We start from the raw sequence: 20018 nt of genomic DNA on the forward strand, positions 1-20018 counted from the left end.
CAGCCGCCGATATTTTCTCCCCCTCCACTAGACCTTGAGTGGTGGTCTGGACGCTAGTCATTCGGATGAGACGATAAACCAAGGTCCCGTGTGCAGCATGCACTAAGCGCATGTAAAAGAACCCATGGCAACAAAATGGTTGTTCCTGGCAAAATTCTGTAGAAAAATCCACTCTGATAGGAAAAACAAATAAAACTGCACGCAGGAAAAAATACAAAAAAAATGGGTGGCCCTGTAGTGTAGCGATGCGCTCTCCCTGGGGAGAGCAGCCCAAATTTCACACAGAGAAATCTGTTGTGATAAAAAGAGAAATACAATACAACACACACAAGAATACCCACAAAGTTACAACACAAACACCTCCTCTCTCTGTATCTCTATCTCTGTCCCTTACTGTGTCAATGTCCAGGACGGTGCCAGTCAGCCCAAACGTTTTCAGCATGGCCCGGACAGCAAACTTGGGCAGCAGGGAGGCCCCCATGGAGCTGCTCAGGCTGGCGGGCATGCGGATGATCACCGTCGTCCCCTTCTTCACACGCTCAATGGTGAACTTGGCCAGGTCCTGGCGGATGTCTTCGATGGTCGGAAGGTGAAGGTCGCGGGGAACGCCACCGTTCTCCTCATACAGAAACTCCACGGTCTGCCTGGCAATGTCCGTCATGCCTGACGAACATACCCAGAGCTGAGGTTGCAATAAAAACAAGAGAGGCAAGGCCTTCAAGACTCACTTGTGATACACTTTTAAAAAAATCCAAGCTTTTTATGTACTGAGTATAATTTCAAAATGTAATGTTTAAGATGAGAAAGATCAGTTTAAAGCAAATTAAGCTTCCTAGCATTAATTACAGAGTAATTTCCCTTTTTTACTATCTGCACCAAAACGTTTGCAAAATAAATAAAATTTCCATGCTGAGCAAAAGAAGTTCCTGTTTGAACAGAAAATGATAATAATGACATGAATGCTCTTGTTGCTGGGTTGAATATCAGATCAAAGTGCCAAGTTTGGAGAATACAAAAAATATAAATATAACAGTAAATGCAGTCTACATATAATTAGGCTTCATTTTTTTTATTTTTGTGCCCATCCCAGCAGTGCAATATTGTTTTAAACAAGATGACTGGAAAGAACTGAATTTTTCCTATTTTTATGCCCAATTTGGTGTCAACTGACAAAGTATTTGCAGAGAAAATGTCAATGTTAAAGTTTACCACGGACACACAAACACACACACACAGACAACCGAACACTGGGTTAAAACATACTCACTTTGTTTACACAAGTGAGTCAAAAATGGGTCTCCTTTTCCCCTCTTCTTTTAGTTAAGCCTTGATTTTTTTTTTTTGTCTCTTCTCTTCATGCTTCATCATTCCTATGTCTTCCCTAAAATGTCTCTCAACCCCATTTTATCTCTGTCCATTCTTTGAATCGTCTGTAACGACATAAACACCGCACCCCCCCTGATCTACTCCATAACCCCAATGTCATGTGTTATTCCCCTCCCGCCTTCCTTTTTTTTTTCTTTTCTCCTGTCACTTTGAATGACCACTATTTCCTCTTCTTTCCTCAAAATTAGGTTCTGATCTTCTTCTTCTTCTTTGTTCGTGGGCTGCAAATCCCACGTTCACTCATATATTCACGAGTGGGCTTTTACGTGTATGACCGTTCTTACCCCGCCATGTAGGCAGCCATACTCCGCTTTTGGGGGTGTGCATGCTGGGTATGTACTTGTTTCCATAACCCACCGAACGCTGACATGGATTACAGGATCTTTAACGTGCGTATTTGATCTTTTGCTTGCGTATACACACGAAGAGGGTTCAGGCACTAGCAGGTCTGCACATATGTTGACCTGGGAGATCTGAAAAATCTCCACCCTTTACCCACCAGGCGCCGTCACCGAGATTCGAACCCGGGACCCTCAGATTGAAAGCCCAACGCTTTAACCATTCGGCTATTGCACCCGTCTGATCAATTTCTCAATCTTCCAAACCCTCCCCTCTCTGCATTCACAGAACACATATTGTGCTTTCACAATTTTCAGTTCTTGCACACACATACACACACACACACACAAAGGTTCATTTCATTTCTTGCATTTAGTCGTCCCAGCCTCCCCACATCACACTCCCCATCCCTCTCTCTTTCTTTCCAACAGATGGTCACTTTTTTCTGTAAATCTCCTAATACCTCTCACAATCACCTTGGATCTTTACTCCTCATCTTCCCCACACCCACCCACACACACACCTCTTTCTCTCTCTGTCTCTCCCTCTATCTCTCACAATGTCTTTCTCTCCCCTACCTCTCTGTCTCTCCCCCTCTCTCTTCCCCCATCTCTCTCCCTCCCCCCCCTCTCTTTTTCTATCCCTCTCTATCTCCCCTCTCTCTTTCCCCATCACTCTGCCCCCCCCCCCCTCTCTCCCCTCCCCCTCTCTCTATCTCCCCTCTCTCTTCCTCTTCTCCCCCTGCCCCTCTCTCTCTTTCCGTCTCTGTCTCCCCTCCCTCTACCCCCATCTCTCTCTCTCTCTCTCTTTCCTTCTCTTCCTCATAGACACAGACACAGACACAGACACACACACACACACACACACACACACACACACACACACGTACCAAGTTGAAGGGCCCCTCGGATCTGCTCCAGGCCGTCCTTCCTCTCGGCCTCGTTGCGGAAGCGGCGGCGAATGATGGGGAAGACCCTCTGCTCCCAGGCCTTGACCAGCAGGGCGTAGTGGTCCTCCAGGGCAGAGTCATCCGCCACCTGCTCCTCATCAGAGTCGTCCTCCGTGATCCCTGGCAGCTGGGCGTCCAACCCCGTCAGCACAAAGTTGTCGTAGCTGGGCAGCCGCGTGTAGTGCAGGCACTGGCCGCTGTCGTAGTCTGCCGGGAGGTGGAGGGGACAGTTACAGTCTTTGTCCAAGCTCAGACTGTGAACTGTGGTTTCTTTGTCAAAGCTCTGATTAACAACTGTAATTTCTTTTCCAAAGCTGAGATTGTTAATTTGTGACTGCAATGGTCCCACCCCACTCTTTTCTCACCCTGACACGTACATGTATACAGATCATCACATGACATCACCCACCACTCTGCAACACAACACTACATACCCCTTACATTCACACTGATTCTCTCTCACAAATGCATTTATTAAGCTGTGAAATCAACTGCATAAACACTGGCAGTGATGATGACATTTACAAATTTTGTTATTGCCCCGTGTTCAAGTGGGGCTGTGGCCTTGAATGAATAAATTATCTCAGTCTCAGTCTCACAAATGCATACACACATACAAACACAGAGATAAGAACTGTTTACAACAGATGACTGAGAATACTTTTTCCCCCCTCCTTTTTTTCTTTCAGTGATGTATTACCAGTGGCTGACTGTTTGCAGCAAAGTATTATTTTTGACAAGTTTAACAAAATAAAAAAATGAGACAACAAACAATATTTGCCATACTATTTTTCTCTCTCTCTCTTGTGAGCGACTCTCTCTGAATTAATTATAAAAAATTAAAAAAATAAAAACAACCACCAACAACAAACAATATTTGCCATACTATTTCTCTCTCTCTTGTGAGCGACTCTCTCTGAATTAATTATAAAAAATAAAAATAAAAAACAACCACCAACAACAACAGTATTTGCCATACCATTTTTCTCTCTCTTTCTCTCCTCTGTTTCTCTCTTACTCCTTCTCTCTCTCTATCCTCTCTCTCTCTCTCTCTCCATCTCTCTATCCTCTTTCTCTCTCTCCTCATCTCTATCCTCCTCCTTCTCCTGTTTCTCTCTCTCCTCTCTCTCTCTATCCTCCTCCTGTTTCTCTCTCTCCTCTCTCTCTCTCTCTATCCTCCTGTTTCTCTCTCTCCTCTCTCTCTCTCTATATCCTCCTCCTGTTTCTCTCTCTCCTCTCTCTCTCTCTATCCTCCTCCTCTTCCTGTTTCTCTCTTTCCTCTCTCTCTCTCTATCCTCCTCCTGTTTCTCTCTCTCCTCTCTCTCTCTCTATCCTCCTCCTCTTCCTGTTTCTCTCTCTCCTCTCTCTCTCTCCTCCTCCTCCTCCTGTTTCTCTCTCTCCTCTCTCTCTCTCTATCCTCCTCCTCCTCCTGTTTCTCTCTCTCCTCTCTCTCTCTCTCTATCCTCCTCCTGTTTCTCTCTCTCCTCTCTCTCTCTCTATCCTCCTCCTCCTCCTGTTTCTCTCTCCCTTCTCTCTCTCTCTATCCTCCTCCTCCTCCTTTTTCTCTCTCTCCTCTCTCTCTCTATCCTCCTCCTCCTCCTCCTGTTTCTCTCTCTCCTCTCTCTCTCTCTATCCTCCTCCTCTTCCTGTTTCTCTCTCCCTTCTCTCTCTCTCTATCCTCCTCCTCCTGTTTCTCTCTCCCTTCTCTCTCTCTCTATCCTCCTCCTCCTCCTGTTTCTCTCTCTCCTCTCTCTCTCTATCCTCCTCCTCCTGTTTCTCTCTCTCCCTTCTCTCTCTCTCTATCCTCCTCCTCCTGTTTCTCTCTCTCCTCTCTCTCCTCCTCCTCCTCCTGTTTCTCTCTCCCTCTATCCTCCTCCTCCTGTTTCTCTTTCTCCTCTCTCTCCTCCTCCTCCTCCTGTTTCTCTCTCTCCTCCTCCTCCTCCTGTTTCTCTCTCTCCTCCTCCTCCTCCTGTTTCTCTCTCTCTCCTCTCTCTCTCTATCCTCCTCCTCCTGTTTCTCTCTCTCCTCTCTCTCTCTATCCTCCTCCTCCTCCTGTTTCTCTCTCTCCTCTCTCTATCCTCCTCCTCCTGTTTCTCTCTCTCCTCCTCCTCCCTCCCTCTCTCCCCCCCCCCTTTCCCCTTGTAAGCTCTCTGTCACTCACACACATACATACATACATACACACACACACACAGACCTTTCAAAGCAGGCGGGGCGGCAGCAGTTCTGCACGGGGCACGGGGAGGCGTGCGACTCTCCCTGGACTCCGACTGTGACCTCCCTGACCCTGCATCGTTCCCGTCGCTGTCGCTGTCCGACACACAGGGGAAAGGCAGGTGGCCAAACGACTCCCGGATGTCTCGCATCACATCATTGGCTGCCTCCGCTGCGTCTCGGTGCTGCTGGCCTTCGGCGTAGGCGAAGGGGCGCGTGCCAAAGTTGGCCTTCACGCGGCAGTTCTGGTGAATGAAGGAGCAGAGAGGTACAGGTAGAAACGGTAGTGAACTAATGTGGTGATGACATGAAAGGAATCAATGTATGAATGCAATGAATGAACACGTATACAGTGGCTCAAAATGTATGTCAGCTCATAAATTCTGTTACGTTGGGGTTGCTATTTTTTCTGTTAACATATTTAGGTAGGCTTTCATTTTGTTTACACTTCATACTTATCACACAAAAAATAAGTGACATTTTTCTTTCTTTTTAAAATTTTTTTTGCGAAGATACTTTATAAAGAACTTCAACATTGTATTAAACAGAAATTCAACAGAACTGGTACAAGATATGTAATGTATGAGAAATTCAGTTTTTTTGTTGCTGTTGTTGTTTTTTGTCATAAGACAACTGGGTTGTTGTTTTTTTCATTTACAATCATGTTTGTGAATGGACCACACTTTTTTTCCTTGCTTTCAAAACCATGTTTTTTTCCTGTGTTTTAAAATCAAGTTGTAAATGTACCTCATGTTCTTTTATTCTGTTTTAAAATCATGCTGTAAATGGACCACACGTTTTTGTGCGTTTTAATATCATGTTGTAAATGGACCACACATTTTTGTGTGTTCTAATATCATGTTGTAAATGGACAACACGTTTTTGTGTGTTCTAATATTAAGTTGTAAATGGACCACACATTTTCTCTTGCCTTACAATCATGTTACAGATGGACCACACAGTGTTTTTTTCTTGTTTTAAAATCATGTAAATGGACCACACGTTTTTGTGTGCTTTAATATCATGTTGTAAATAGACCACACTTTTTTGTGTGTTCTAATATTATGTTGTAAATGGACCACCCATTTTCCCTTGCTTTACAATCATGTTATAGATGGACCACACAGTGTTTTTTTCTTGTTTTAAAATCATGTTGTAAATGGACAACACGTTTTTGTGTGTTTTAATATCATGTTGTAAATGGACCACATGTTTTTGTGCGTTTTAATATCATGTTGTAAATGAACCACACATTTTTGTGTGTTCTAATATCATGTTGTAAATAGACCACACTTTTTTGTGTGTTCTAATATTATGTTGTAAATGGACCACCCATTTTCCCTTGCTTTACAATCATGTTATAGATGGACCACAGTGTTTTTTTCTTGTTTTAAAATCATGTTGTAAATGGACAACACGTTTTTGTGTGTTTTAATATCATGTTGTAAATGGACCACACTTTTTTGTGTGTTTTAATATCATGTTGTAAATGGACCACACTTTTTTGTGTGTTTTAATATCATGTTGTAAATGGACCACACTTTTTTGTGTGTTTTAATATCATGTTGTAAATGGACCACACTTTTTTGTGTGTTTTAATATCATGTTGTAAATGGACCACACTTTTTTGTGTGTTTTAATATCATGTTCTAAATGGACCACACGTTTTTCTTTGTTTTATAATAATTTTGTAAATCGACAACATTTTTCTTGTTTTTTGGGTTTTTTTTCAACCATGTTGTAAATGGACCAAACTTTTTTCTTGCGTATAAAACTCATGTTAATAAATAGACAACATTTTTCTTGTGTTCTACAATCATGTCTGCATACTGAACCACGCTCATTTTTCTTGCGCTTTTTCACAACCATATTTTGCAAATGGAACCATACTTATTTTTCCTGTTTTTTTTCTGTTTGCTTGTTTGGTTTGTTTTTTTGCTGTTGTTGAGGGGAAGAAAGAATACTGGTCACACTCTTCTTCTGCTGCCACAGATTATCTTGGGAAGACAACTCGATGTGCACAAAAGCCAAGTGGTTAAAGTGTTGACTTTCAATCTAAGGGTCCCGGGTTCAAATCTTGGGTAAACGGCTGAGATTTGTCCAATCTCCTAGGTCAACATATGTTCAGACCTGCTAATGCCTGAAAACCCCCCTTTGCGTGTATATGCTCGCAGAAGATCAAATACGGCACCTTTAAGATCCTGTAACCCATGTCAGTGTTCGGTGGGTTATGGAGAAGACACGAAAATACCCCAGCATGCATCAACCACGATATTGAGTCATTGGCGAGTCGACGTCGAGTCATGTAACGGAAAGAGAGAAAGAAAGAAAGCTCACCTTCTTCTGTATCTGCACCACGGGGTACATGGCCCCGGCCACGTTGTCCAGGGTGGCCGACAGACGCTGGCCGTGGAAGGTGAAGAACACCGTGCCCTTGGGCACTGAGGTGCCCGCTGTCCCCTGCTCCGTGGAGCGCTCCCAGCCGATGCCCGCCACGTCCCCCACCCCTAGCGTCACGTCCAGCCGCACACTGCGCCACTGCAGCAGGCTGGTGCCATTGTAGTGAACCGCCTTGCCGTTGCTGTTACAAATAATAACAATGATGATAATAATAATAATAATACAGGTTGATGCTACCTACTGCAATCTACTGCCTTGCTGTTGCAAGGAAAAACAACACTGAACATCAGCTGTAGTGAACTGCCTTGCTGTTGCTGGAACAAATAATAAAAATAATCATTCAGACTGGTGCCATTGTAGTGAACCGCCTTGCTGTTACTGGAACAAATAATAATAAAAATAATAATTCAGGCTGGTGACATTGTAGTGAACCACCTTGCCATCGCTGGAACAAATAACAATAAAAATAATCATTCAGGCTGGTTCCGTTGTAGTGAACCGCCTTGCTGTTGCTGGAACAAATAACAATAAAAACAATAATTCAGGCCGGTTCCGTAGTAGTGAACCGCCTTGCTGTTGCTGGTACAAATAATAAATCAATTAGGAAATGAAGTGGTTCTGTTTGATAAGAAAGAAGCATATAAAATTTCTGGCTTGCTTTTACTCATGTCCCACTTTTGTGTTCCCTGATCCAAACACAACACAAAAAAGATGATTGTCTTTCAGCCGTTCTGTTTGAATCCCTCAACTGATCAACACATAATACCTCAGAAAAAGGAAATTATCTTCCAAAAATTACGTTTAAGTAACATACTTACCGTGACCCACTAGTGCAGACTCCGGCAGGGGTCCGATTCCTGTTCCTGTGCAAACTACTACCCGCCTAGGCGGAGAAAACGAAAGTGGCTACAGCCGATAACCTCCCGAAGTAGGTTACCTCCCCTCTGCATCCCTGACTAGCGCCCTGTTTTTCTGGCAGCCATCTTGACTCCTGCTCCTGTGCTCTGCATACAGCTAAGTGTTTTTTTTCGTATTTTCTGTCTGTCTATCGATTCTTTAGCGCTCTCGTTAAACTGAATTTATTCTTTGAAACTTAAGCTCAAACTACAAGTACTATCAAACTGATAGTTTGAAGCCAACTGCCTAAAAATATGTACTGTTTATTCAAAACCAGACTGTAACTGTGTGCAAGCATGTGTGTGAAGGTGTGTGTGTGTGTAACAAAATCAAATTCAACTTTACTAAATATAATTGTGAGCAAGCATGTAGGTACACATGTGTGCATGCGTGTATGTGTCTGCCATTTTTCACTGTATTCATTCCACTACCTCATACTGTTATATAAAAAAAAATATATATAAAATTTATTTTAAAAAAAACAGCCACAAGACAAAAGACATCCCATTAAGGGCGCATAAAGGAGGCTGCCCAGACTGACTTGAGGAAGAGGCAGGTTCCCACAGGGTTGGTCCAGGCGCCATCCTTTTTCTCTGCCTGAGGGGCAAACCCAAAGGACACCACGGCTGAACTGTCCTCATGGGAGTCTCCAAACGAACAGATCTCCAGCTCCCAGTAAAACGTTGGCGCCTGAAACCATCATCAAAGCACAAAAGACAGGTTTGTCAGTGCACATCGGTACTGTTTAAAATGCAGTTTCTGACCACTTTCTCAAGGCCTGACTAAGCGCGTTGGGTTACGCTGCTGGTCAGGCATCTGCTTGGCAGATGTGGTGTAGCGTATATGGATTCGTCCAAACGCAGTGACGCCTCCTTGAGCTACTGAAACTGAAACTGACCACTTGTATGAACTGCTTTCTTCCTCTTTATGAAATGATCTGATCTCTGCAACATGTTCTATTGTACTGTAATTTTCAGTCTATGAGGCTATACAACACCAGACACACTCCTGAATTTTTAGAAAAAAAACCGATGTTATTTTGTACAAGCCTGTATTTGTATAAATCACACACACCTGATAAGCCCGACCTGCTGAAAATCATGAAAAGTCGGTCTTTCATATTGGCTGACCCCACATGTTACTTTCTGACTGGTGCTGTCATCTTCAGACACTGGATTGAAACTGCTTACGTGTGTTATCAACTCAGCTTTTCTTCTTTCCACTTCTTTTCTTTACTCTTCCACCCCCCCCACCCCACCCCGCCATACCCCCATAACCGCCCCCCCCCCCTCTCCTTTTACACCCCTCCCTCTCTCTCTCTCTCTCTCTCTCTTCTCTCTTCATTCTGTCTCAATTTTCTTTTTTCTTACGCTTTTCTTTCTCGATTCTATACCCCAGGGATGGGTGGGGGGAAAAAAACATTCTTGTTATACTGCTGTTCGCAATACCCTGGGGAAAAAGAAAAGTTAATTCATTTGTTCATTCTTTCCCTGACCTCCTTGGGGATGGGCTGGTTGGCGAACACCATGGTGCCTCGTGGCAGACCACTGCCGGCACTGGGGTCCCCCAGGAAGGTGATGACCGTCAGGTTCTGGGAGAACAGACACGCCCGCACTGGGGGGAAGGAGCGCGTCACCTCCCACACCATCTCTTTCGACTGAAACACAGGATGAAACGTTGTATGAAGAAACATCTTGCACGGGTGCGTGTGTGTGTGTGTGTGATGTGTGAGGAAAGGTGCACATGTATGTGCTTAATTATGCGAAAGAGTGTGAGCGCTAGCATTTCTGTAGACCTGGATTAACAACAATCAATGCTCATTATATGTTTATACATCCCAGACAGAGCTGTTGTGCTGACCACCTTGTTGTACAGCTGTGAAATATCATATGGACGACATATCGCCGTCACATTCAACAACTTGAGCAGTTTCACCAGAGATGCCTACAAAAGATCCTCAGCATAAAGTGGCAAGACAGGATCTCCAACCTCCAGGTCCTAGAGAGGAGCGGCCTGCCCAGCATTGAAAGCCTGCTGATCCAGTGCCAGCTACGCTGGACAGGACTCGTTGTCCGCATGACAGACAGCAGGATCCCGAAGATGTTACTGTATGGCCAGCTGAAGGAAGGCCACCGCGAAACTGGAAGACCCTGCAAGCGCTTCAAGGACACCTTGAAGACAAACTTCAAAGCCTGTGACTTAGACATCGCTTCTTGGGAAACTGATGCCCTTGACAGCTCTTGCTGGAGGATGCTGTGCTCTAGTGGCATAAAGACGTTTGAAAACGAAGAGAACGCTGGCCACTAAGGAGAAGCGGGAGCGAAGGAAGCAGGGCTCATCTTCTGGAGACGTTTTCCCTTGCAACACCTGTAGGAAGTACCGTGCATCTAGAATTGGCCTCTTCTCCCATATGAGGACACACACCTACAGATAAGCCTGCCTGCCTACTCATCCGTCGGTCCGACAGGAGACTCCATCATCACATACTGCTGTAACACATACTGAAACATACATAATGCAAATGTACCCCGAGTCATATGCAGCAAGATTCAGGCAGTCTGAGACAAAAACTAAAAAGTAAAAGAGATTTTTTTTTTTACTTGTGACTTTAATCCTTCATAATGCTCAACAGCGCCCATTAGAAAACGATCACGGAAATCCGGTTTTGTTTTGTGTGACTTTCCTTTGGCGTTATCAGCATAGACATTAGTAAATGATCATGCTGTTACCCTGCGTTCAGTGAACATACAATAAATAATCAAATAAACAAAACCAAGCACTCACAGGGCGCGTGTCAGCCTTGCTGGGTGGGGGCGGGGGCTTGGCGCAGTCCCTGTACAACATGCGAAGCCGCTGACAGTGGGCCTCCACCACCTGCTGCCGACTCCCTGCCCACACAGCACACCACCACTCACTGTAAGGAAGGACGGGTGCAACAGCCGAGTGGTTAAAGCACTGGACTTTCAATCTGAGGGTACCAAGTTCTAATCTCAGTAATGGCGCCTGGTGGGTAAAGGGTGGGGATTTTTCCCATCTCCCAGGTCAACATATGTGCAGACCGGCTAGTGCCTGAAGCAACTTCGTGTGTATACGCACGCAGAAAATCAAATACGCACGTTAAAGATCCTGTAATCGATGTCAGTGTTTGGTGGGTTATGGAGACACAAAAATACCCAGCATACATCAACAACGACAGAATCATCAGCAAGTCGATGTTTGTCGTGTAATGGAAAGGAAAGGATAAAGTGTTGTGTGTTAGTTGTGTTGTTGTTTTGTCATTGTGCTGCACTGTGTTGTGTGTAAGTGCTAGAGTATGAGTGCGAGAGTGTGTGTGAGAGTCTTTGTGTTTGTGTATGTGTGTGTATCAGTGAGTGTGTTGTCAGAGTGTGTGTCAGTATGAGTGAGTGAAGTGTGAGTGTGAGTGCGTGTGTGTGTGTGTGTGTGTGTATCAGTGAGTGTGTCAGTGTGTATGTGTCAGTGTGAGTGAGTGAGTGAGTGTGTGTGTGTGTGTGTGTGTGTGTGCGTGTGTTGTGTGTGTGAATGTGTGTATCAGTGAGTGTGTCAATGTGTGTGTGTCAGTGTGAGTGAGTGAGTGTGTGTGTGTGTGTGTGTGTGTGTCAGTGTGGGTGAGACAGTATGTGTCCTTACGTGCCTATTTGTGAAGTGTGAGCAAACAGGCGCTTACATGTACGTAGCATACACACACAGGTGTGAGCACTAACATCTCTGCACCTGCATCATGCGGGCACTACTGTACCTGTGCTGCAGTCCTTGGCCAGGGTCTTCAGCATCTCCACAGAGGAGCCGCACTGGGAAATGTACAGCTTGGCAAAGTCCACGTTCTGCATGTACAGCGCCAGCAGCATGGCCGCTCGCGTCTGAATCTCCGCCACCACTCGACACACCTGCAACAGCCCAGCTGTACCTCCCAAACATGTCATTACAAACCCTGGCATTTACGCTTTCTTTTATACTTTCTTTTTTTTTTTTTTTTTTTTTTGTGGCCAGAATCTCCACCACAACTCAACAACTGAAACAACCCAGTTGTACCTCGCAAAAATGGAAATATAAACCTTTGCATTTATACTTAAAACAATTTTTTTTAACTTGAATCTCCGCCACAACGACACATCTGAAACAGCCCAGATGTACCTCACAAAGATGCAGTTGCATATCCTTGCATTCACTTCTTTTTTTCTTTTTTTTTTTTTTATTCAATACACAACTGTTGGTGAAATAATTCATCTTCACATAAATGCCAACCCCACTGAACTCTTTAGAAACATTTCTTTTTAGCCATTCTGATTTTTCTTTTTCTTTTTTAATTGCACCAGTATAACACACCATTCGCCTATATGGCACACAAACAAGGTTTACTTGCAAGAAAGTCTTTTTGGAGGCTAGCTCGTCCACTCTGCGTTGGTAACAGTGTAAATGTGCTCACAACATGCTCTGGCTCAGCTTTATCACTCAAGACCAGTAGTGTGACTCACTACCCCAATCCCCCCAACCTGCGCCCCAGTACACAATGTGCACTGCCAAACCACCAAACAGCTTACAACAAGAAAGCAGGCGGATGACCTGAACTTGCCCAAAATAAACCCCTCCCAACAAGTTTGACATCTACATGACATCGGAACAAACTGCGACCGACCCGGACAAAATAAAATGAAATCAGGACAGTTACCGTTGCTGACTTTTATCAGCATGAGATGAAATAAACAAAACAAACTGCCCTCAAACAGAGGAAGTGTCTGGGCTTGTTCCAATGTACCTTTTATTTACCTGTGTGCACCCCCCAAAATGGAGAATGACTGCCTACATGGCAGGGGTAAAAAAGTCAAACACGTAAAATCCCACTCGTGTACATACGAGTGAACGTGGGAGTTGCAGCCCACGAACGAAGAAGAAGAAGAATTTACCTGCCTGCTAAATGAACTGGTAGCATAAACAGCGCTGACTTGAAGTTGTGTACCTTGTAACTGAATATAGTTTCCACTCTTTGCTGTTGTCAAAGTCTGTACAGTTGCAATAGTCAACAGATGCAATGTGACAATGTCAGGAAAACATTTTTCTTCATGAACAATAAAATCATGTTTTAAAACTGGAACAAACATACAACCAAACACACAAACACACACACACACACACACACAAACACACAAACATGGAGACCTAAAGCCCCACCTGGTGAGACAGGGAGTTGCCGTCAGTGCCAGTGACAGCCCCCAAGGACTGCTGGAGAGGGGAGGTGGCCATCTCATCCCCAGGAACGATGGATGCCTGCACAGCCTTGATCACTGACTCGCTCATCTGCTTATGGCACTGCTGGAACACCTGGGCACACACACACACACACACACACACACACACACACACACATAAAATGAGAACAAAATATATCTAAAACCAACATTCAGATCATCAGCTGTCACATTATCATCTACATATATATAAATATAAATATATACATATACATATTTTTTTCTATCTTTTTTTTTAGCTCTATGTCCTCATTTGTTTTCTTTTCTCTTTTTCCTTGTTCTTTATTAAGACTTGATAGGTAGGGGAACAGGTGGGCAAGTGAGGACTGTCATCTTATCATCTCTCAAGAATCAACAATATTTTAACAGCACTTATCACCTCAAAAATCAGTCAACAATAACAGTATCTATCACCTCTAAAGTCAATCAACAATAACGGCATCTATTACCTCCAATATCAATCAACAATACTGGTATCTATTACCTACCATGTTCCATCATCTGCCACTAACATGACAATGAAATCAGCTAGAATCACAGGCCTTACTGAACTACCAAACTGCTACTGTTACTAGTGCTCATTGAAATAAGTCAATGTGAACTCAACTTCCAGCTGTTGCAACTCAAGTGTTCCAACCGCTTGCACACATGTGAAAAGAAATATACAAAGTCGCCAACCAAGAACCTTCCTGCTTTTTTCTTTTTTTTTTAATCTCTCCCTACTGCTGCTACTTCCTACCTCGTTGCGTAGGGGCTGTATACGGGACAGAGGAACTCTGACAGAGTTGGCGTAGCGCGCGTGGGGCTCTTCCCGGTCCTTGTCCAGTTCGACAGTGACCTGGTCCGTCTGTTCCGACACGCTCTGCACCGTGCCCTGGGTCTGGTGAATCCCCTCTCCAATCACCTGCCACAACAGCGTCACTTTCTCAAGGTGGCGTCACTGCCTTCGGACAATTCCATATGCACTACGCCACAACTGCTGGGAAGAAGCAGCACAACCCAGTGCGCTTAGTCAGACCTTGAATGTACGCATATTTTTTGGATTTTTTGTATTTTGTACTTCTTTTTATCACAACAGATTTCTCTGTGTGAAATTCGGGCTGCTCTCCCCAGGAAGAGCATGTCGTTATACTACAGCGCCACCCATTTTTTTTGTATTTTTTCCTGCGTGCAGTTTTATTTGTTTTCCTATCGAAGTAGATTTTTCTACAGAATTTAGCCAGGAACAACCGTTTTGTTGCCGTGGGTTCTTTTACGTGCGCTAAAAGCATGCTGCACACGGGACCTTGGTTTATCGTCTCATCCGAATGACTAGCGTCCAGACCACCACTCAAGGTCTAGTGGAGGGGGAGAAAATACCGGCGGCTGAGCCGTGATTCAAACCAGCGCGCTCAGATTTTCTCGCTTCCTAGGCGGACGCGTTACCTCTAGGCCATCAGAGTGGACTTCCACAGAATTTTGCCAGAGGACAACACTATGTTGCCATGGGTTCTTTTTCCATGTGCCAAATGCATGCTGCACATGGGACCTCCGTTTGATTTTGGGAGAATGGGCAAGACTGGAATTGAAACCCAGACCTTCGTGGACAGTATTAGCAGATCAGCGTCTTTCTTAACCATTCTGCAGCAACACATACTTTGGTTGTAATGAAAAGAATTGAAATGATGAGAGGTAAAGGATTTGTGAACACTGGTGTGTGAGTATATAGTAACTGTGTGCGCATGCAAAACATGCATTATGATAGTGTACGCGAGTGCATGGAAAGCATGACCACACAGGGCTGTTTCAGGACTGGACAACTAAAAAAAAAAAAATCCATCAGCATTAAACACAAAGCTGTCAGACCAAGACAAAAAAAAAAAAAAAGCAGTAAAAGACCATGCAAACAACGCAGCTCATGATGTCATTATCTTAATCATTTAGCTTCTAAAAGTAAATAAAATCAGGCTTTTCTGATGATGTCAACCCTTCTGCTCAGAACACACATACACATACACCTTCACTCATGCCTGAATTCATGTTGAAGACAGGCCAGTCCTTTTCACACACACACACCATCCTACATCTGTGCTGGAGTTTCTCAACCCTCTCCCAGACAGTTTCCCACATCATGGTAAAGACATCCTTACCCTGACTGACTGACTGATATGGATACTTGCAGAATACCTATCCTTGGTCAGAGACCAAGCTTGAAGGGTTTTACAAACACAGGTCATGTGCACAACAGGCAGCCTACCGAGGTAGAAGTGACTGCGCCTTTTAGGCCCTGAACATTTGTTTCCTGTCATTCGGTCAGGCTTCGGTCATGCACATTCACACACACGCATACATACATGCACCTGTGTGCACACACACGCGCACCAACATATTACAGTGGATTTCTTTTTACTACGGAATTTGGCTACAGACAACTCTCTTGTTACCATGGTTTCTTTTATGTGTGCTAAGTGAATACTACACATGGGACCTTGGCTCCTTCTCATCCAAATGCCTTGTATCCAGCCCAGAACAAGGCCCCTTTTTTCCCTTTTCTTTTTGAGCAAATCCTTTCAGTACTTCTTCCACAAACCTTTGAAGAGGAAAGGAATGAAGAAAGAAAAGAAACATCCTTTCTAATACATACACGTGCATGAAAAAGGAAAACAAAATAAGTGTGAACGTCAAAGGTCCAGAGATGGCAACACCTGTCAAGCGTCTGAAGGAACAAACAGGAAATTTGGTAGGAATATTGCGAATTTGGAAGGACTCGAGAGCCACATCAGCAAACGTACATTTTATCTACAAGGCATACAAACACTTAGGCCTACATGCAACATGGTGTAACTGCTACGATTAAGCTGACTGGACCACTCAATGCTGTTTCAATGTAAAGATGCATGCGATTACCTGAGCATCATCACATAAGACCAAGGTTAGCAGTGACTGCCCTGGCCTTGTAACTGATAGGTCTAGACAGGAAAGCATATATTCCATGCTATGTAGTTGAAAGTGACAATTTTGACGTTGGCCTAACGACTGATCAAACTGCAATCGAGCAACAAAATATGGCAAAATTGAAACAGTCGCCATCTGTGAAGGTCTAGCGAGCGCCACAACACCACAACCCACCTTGACAGCACAGCCGGGTTTGACGGTCTCCTGGAAGGCACCGAGGGAGGCGAGGGCGGCATTGGCCAGCTTGGCGGTGGACATGAGCTGCAGGGCGAAGGTGCGGGGGGAGCTCAGAGATTCCAGGGAGGACAGCAGCACGGGCAGCCCCGACAGGGCGTTACACAGCACACGCTGCACAGCCTCCGCCCACGTCTGGGCTGTGCTGGTGACAGGGGCCGTCAGCAGGTTGTGCAGCAAGGCGATCACCTCCGCCGCCATTGTGTTGGCCACGTGGCCGCTGATGAAGGCCCGCACTGGGTCCGTCCTGTGTGTGGGGAGGAGGGGTTGGGGGGTAGGGACATTGAGACGTGTTCTTTACACATATTGTGCACTCTTTTAATTAAAAAAAAAAAAAAAATTCTTAAGTGAAGTCTACTAATTTCTTTTTTCTCACTCGATCTGTTCGAGGTAAACATTGTCAATGTTCTTCATATACATTATGCGCTCTTAAAAAAAAAAAAAAAAAAAAGGGTAAAAAAAAAAAGGAATGTCTCCTAATTTTTGTATGAGTTAACACATATAAACATGTCTCTAAAGTTATCTCATCACAAGTAAACTTCCTACAATTTCATTATTGATAAATAATTTTAATTATCCACCACTTCAATCCACCTCCAACAACCATTCTATACAGACGAATCAAAATCTCACCATCATGTTAGGCGCTTTGAGCACCATTTGTTCTAGAAATCACAACCTGGAAAAAGTCTGGCATCATCATCATTACTATCATTACTATTATCATAACGCCATCATCATTTGCATTATCATTATCATTATTCTTATCGTAACTGTTGTTACCTGGCCAGCTCGCTGTTCTTCTCCTTGCACGTCACCTCGGCGGCCGTCTTCTTCTTGTCCGGCGCCGAGTTGGAGTCGGTGGAGGTGTTCTCCACAGGGGGCGCTGTGGACACCACCATGCCCATCTGGGCCCACTTGTAGGCCTTCTTCAGGGCCACCATGGCCTCCTCCGTCGTCACCTCGCAGCGCCCGTGCTTGGTCAGCTCCCGGTCCATCCTCACAACCTTCTCCATGTTGGCTCCCCCCGTCAGGCGGAACGGCCGGTTGTCGGAGCTGCAAAGGAAGCTTCAGTCTGTTGTTTCTTGTTGTACTGTACTGGACTGTACTGTACTGTATTGTATTGCATTGCACTGCATTGCAATGCGCTGCTTTGCATTGTGTTCTATAGTATTGTATTGCACTGTATTGCATTGTACTGCACTGCAGTGAGTTACGTTGCATTGTGTTGTATAGTATTGTATTGCATTGTATTGCACTGTATTGCACTGCACTGCAGTGAGTTGCGTTGCATTGTGTTGTATAGTATTGTATTGCACTGCACTGCAGTGAGTTGCGTTGCATTGTGTTGTATAGTATTGTATTGCATTGTACTGCACTGCAGTGAGTTGCGTTGCATTGTGTTGTACAGTATTGTATTGCATTATATTGTATTACATTTTCTTCAAAATTTTGCCAGGGCCAACTCTCTTGCCAACGTGGGTTCTTTTATGTGCACTTCAGGGCATGCAGTATAAGGAACACTGGTTCATCATTTCATCTGAACCACTGGTACCCAAACCACCACACAAGGTTATGGAGGGGGGGGGGGGGGGGGGGGGGAGTAAAAATCGTGATCCATCCGCCTACTCTTTGACAGCGTGGCCATGCTCAGTGACCCACTGAAAACTGGACTCTTTGTCCTGTTCTGCCTACCTGCCATTCCCATTTCACCTATTCACTCAGCCTCTCTCTCTCTCTCTTTTTTTTTATTGATGGTATTGTGCATGAATATTTTGTACTTATCTTTTTGTGCATACATGTTATTTCAATAATGTTGCTGGTGTGGTGAATGTTTTGGCTCTATTTTTTGTTGTCCTTTTTCTTTTTTTTTTTTTTTGCATCTGCATCTTTGATTTTCTTAGCTCAAAGGGCCGGATGTAAACAAGCACATTTTGCTTATTCCTCTGACTTCTTGTTTGAATTATACTCCCTGTCTGGTGATATATACATATCATGTCAAACTGATGCAAACTAGGCCTATCGGTTTGCTCTGCTTGGCCAAAGTTCGCACAGCTAACAATGAAAAGACGCCGACCCTGCCCGGTCTGCTCTTAGCCAATCAAACGCCTTTAGAGCCTACAAGCGCTGAATCATTCCGTGGGCAAAAATTTTGTTCATTTGTTCGTTGGTCCGCTCGACTCACCTGAGCAGGGGCTGGATGACGTCGTGAGACATCTGGTCCTCCCGCTTGTGCAGGAAGACGGAGATGCGCCCCCCTTGCACGTCCGTGTTCTCCTCCCTCTCCTTGCTGCCCCCGCTGCCTGTGGGGCTCGGGGAGGCCGTGTCCTGGGAGGGGGTGCGGCTCGACAGCATCACCTGGTCCCCTGTGATAAAGGCCCCCCCATGGACAATTTAAACTCCAAATATCTGTCATCACGAAGCTAACAACAAAAGGGACACCATCACCTGGTACCCTGTGTGAAAGGCCCCCCGTGGACAATTTGACTCCCAATTATATCTACCATCACAAAACTAACAACAAAAGGGACACCTTCACCTGCTGGTTCCCTGTGTGAAAGGCTCCCATGGACAATTTTACACGAACTATCTATCATCACAAAGCAAACAAAAGGGACACCATCCTCTGGTACCCTGTGTGAAAGGCCCCCCGTGGACAATTTTATGCCAATCATCTATTATCACAAAACTAACAAAAAGAGACACCATCAACTGGTACCCTGTGTGTTCAATGATCCAATGGACAAATTCACTCACTTCAATTATTCATCATGATCCCCTGTGTGAAAGGAGGAGGGGACTTAGTAGGTGGTGTCCTAAGTACGCTAAATCAGAACAGACCTGAACACAACCAAAGTGACGCAGAGGCCATGCAGACACGGTCTCCTCTGGTGTGTGGCCTCCTGATGACCTAACACTGATAGTTCCCTGTAGACTGCCAATGCAGGGGCTGCAGCAGACCACCCTGCATGTGACTGTGTAAGGGAGGACTCCAAATGAACAGCGTGGGGGTAATGATACTGAAATGGTTCAAAGGATAAGGCGGTAAAAAAAAAAAACGACAAAAAAAAGCTAACAAAAAACCAATAAAATAAAACATAATAAAAAAAAAAAATGAACCTGGTACAAGCAGGTCGCCCAGTTTGGCCAGCAGCAGAGAGATGATGCGGGCAGGCGGGTCGGAGACGGGCTGGGCCGAGCTCCAGTGGGCAGCGTACAGGTGCTGCCCCCAGGCTGGCAGCGCCACCTGGGCACAGTCGGCGGTACTCATCAGGGGGAGGGCGACACGACACAGCTGCAGGATGATCAGCACCAGCTTGGGGGAGGGCCTGCAACAAACACAGCCTGGGTAAGACGACTGATAAGGCAGTATCATCACCAGGAACAAGACGACTAAAGAC

The 20018-nt window shown here is 44.8% G+C and overlaps 1 protein-coding gene across 1 annotated transcript in view; it reads right to left on the reverse strand.

The window, feature by feature from the left end:
- Window positions 1–20018, reverse strand: part of LOC143274709 (putative E3 ubiquitin-protein ligase HECTD4) — a 111490-nt gene that overhangs the window by 35425 nt on the left and 56047 nt on the right. The window contains exons 35-48 of the mRNA XM_076578612.1: window positions 19738–19946; window positions 18803–18983; window positions 17401–17673; window positions 16558–16864; window positions 14189–14353; window positions 13373–13522; window positions 11943–12090; window positions 10970–11073; window positions 9681–9842; window positions 8727–8875; window positions 7226–7469; window positions 4872–5133; window positions 2615–2881; window positions 395–663 (exon numbers count right to left, since the gene is read on the reverse strand). Of these exons, the coding sequence (XP_076434727.1) occupies window positions 395–663; window positions 2615–2881; window positions 4872–5133; window positions 7226–7469; window positions 8727–8875; window positions 9681–9842; window positions 10970–11073; window positions 11943–12090; window positions 13373–13522; window positions 14189–14353; window positions 16558–16864; window positions 17401–17673; window positions 18803–18983; window positions 19738–19946 (2890 nt within the window). The remainder of the gene's footprint in view (window positions 1–394; window positions 664–2614; window positions 2882–4871; window positions 5134–7225; window positions 7470–8726; window positions 8876–9680; window positions 9843–10969; window positions 11074–11942; window positions 12091–13372; window positions 13523–14188; window positions 14354–16557; window positions 16865–17400; window positions 17674–18802; window positions 18984–19737; window positions 19947–20018) is intronic.

The sequence above is a fragment of the Babylonia areolata genome, chromosome 29, assembly GCF_041734735.1.
Source record: "Babylonia areolata isolate BAREFJ2019XMU chromosome 29, ASM4173473v1, whole genome shotgun sequence".
NCBI classification, from domain to species: domain Eukaryota; kingdom Metazoa; phylum Mollusca; class Gastropoda; order Neogastropoda; family Buccinidae; genus Babylonia; species Babylonia areolata.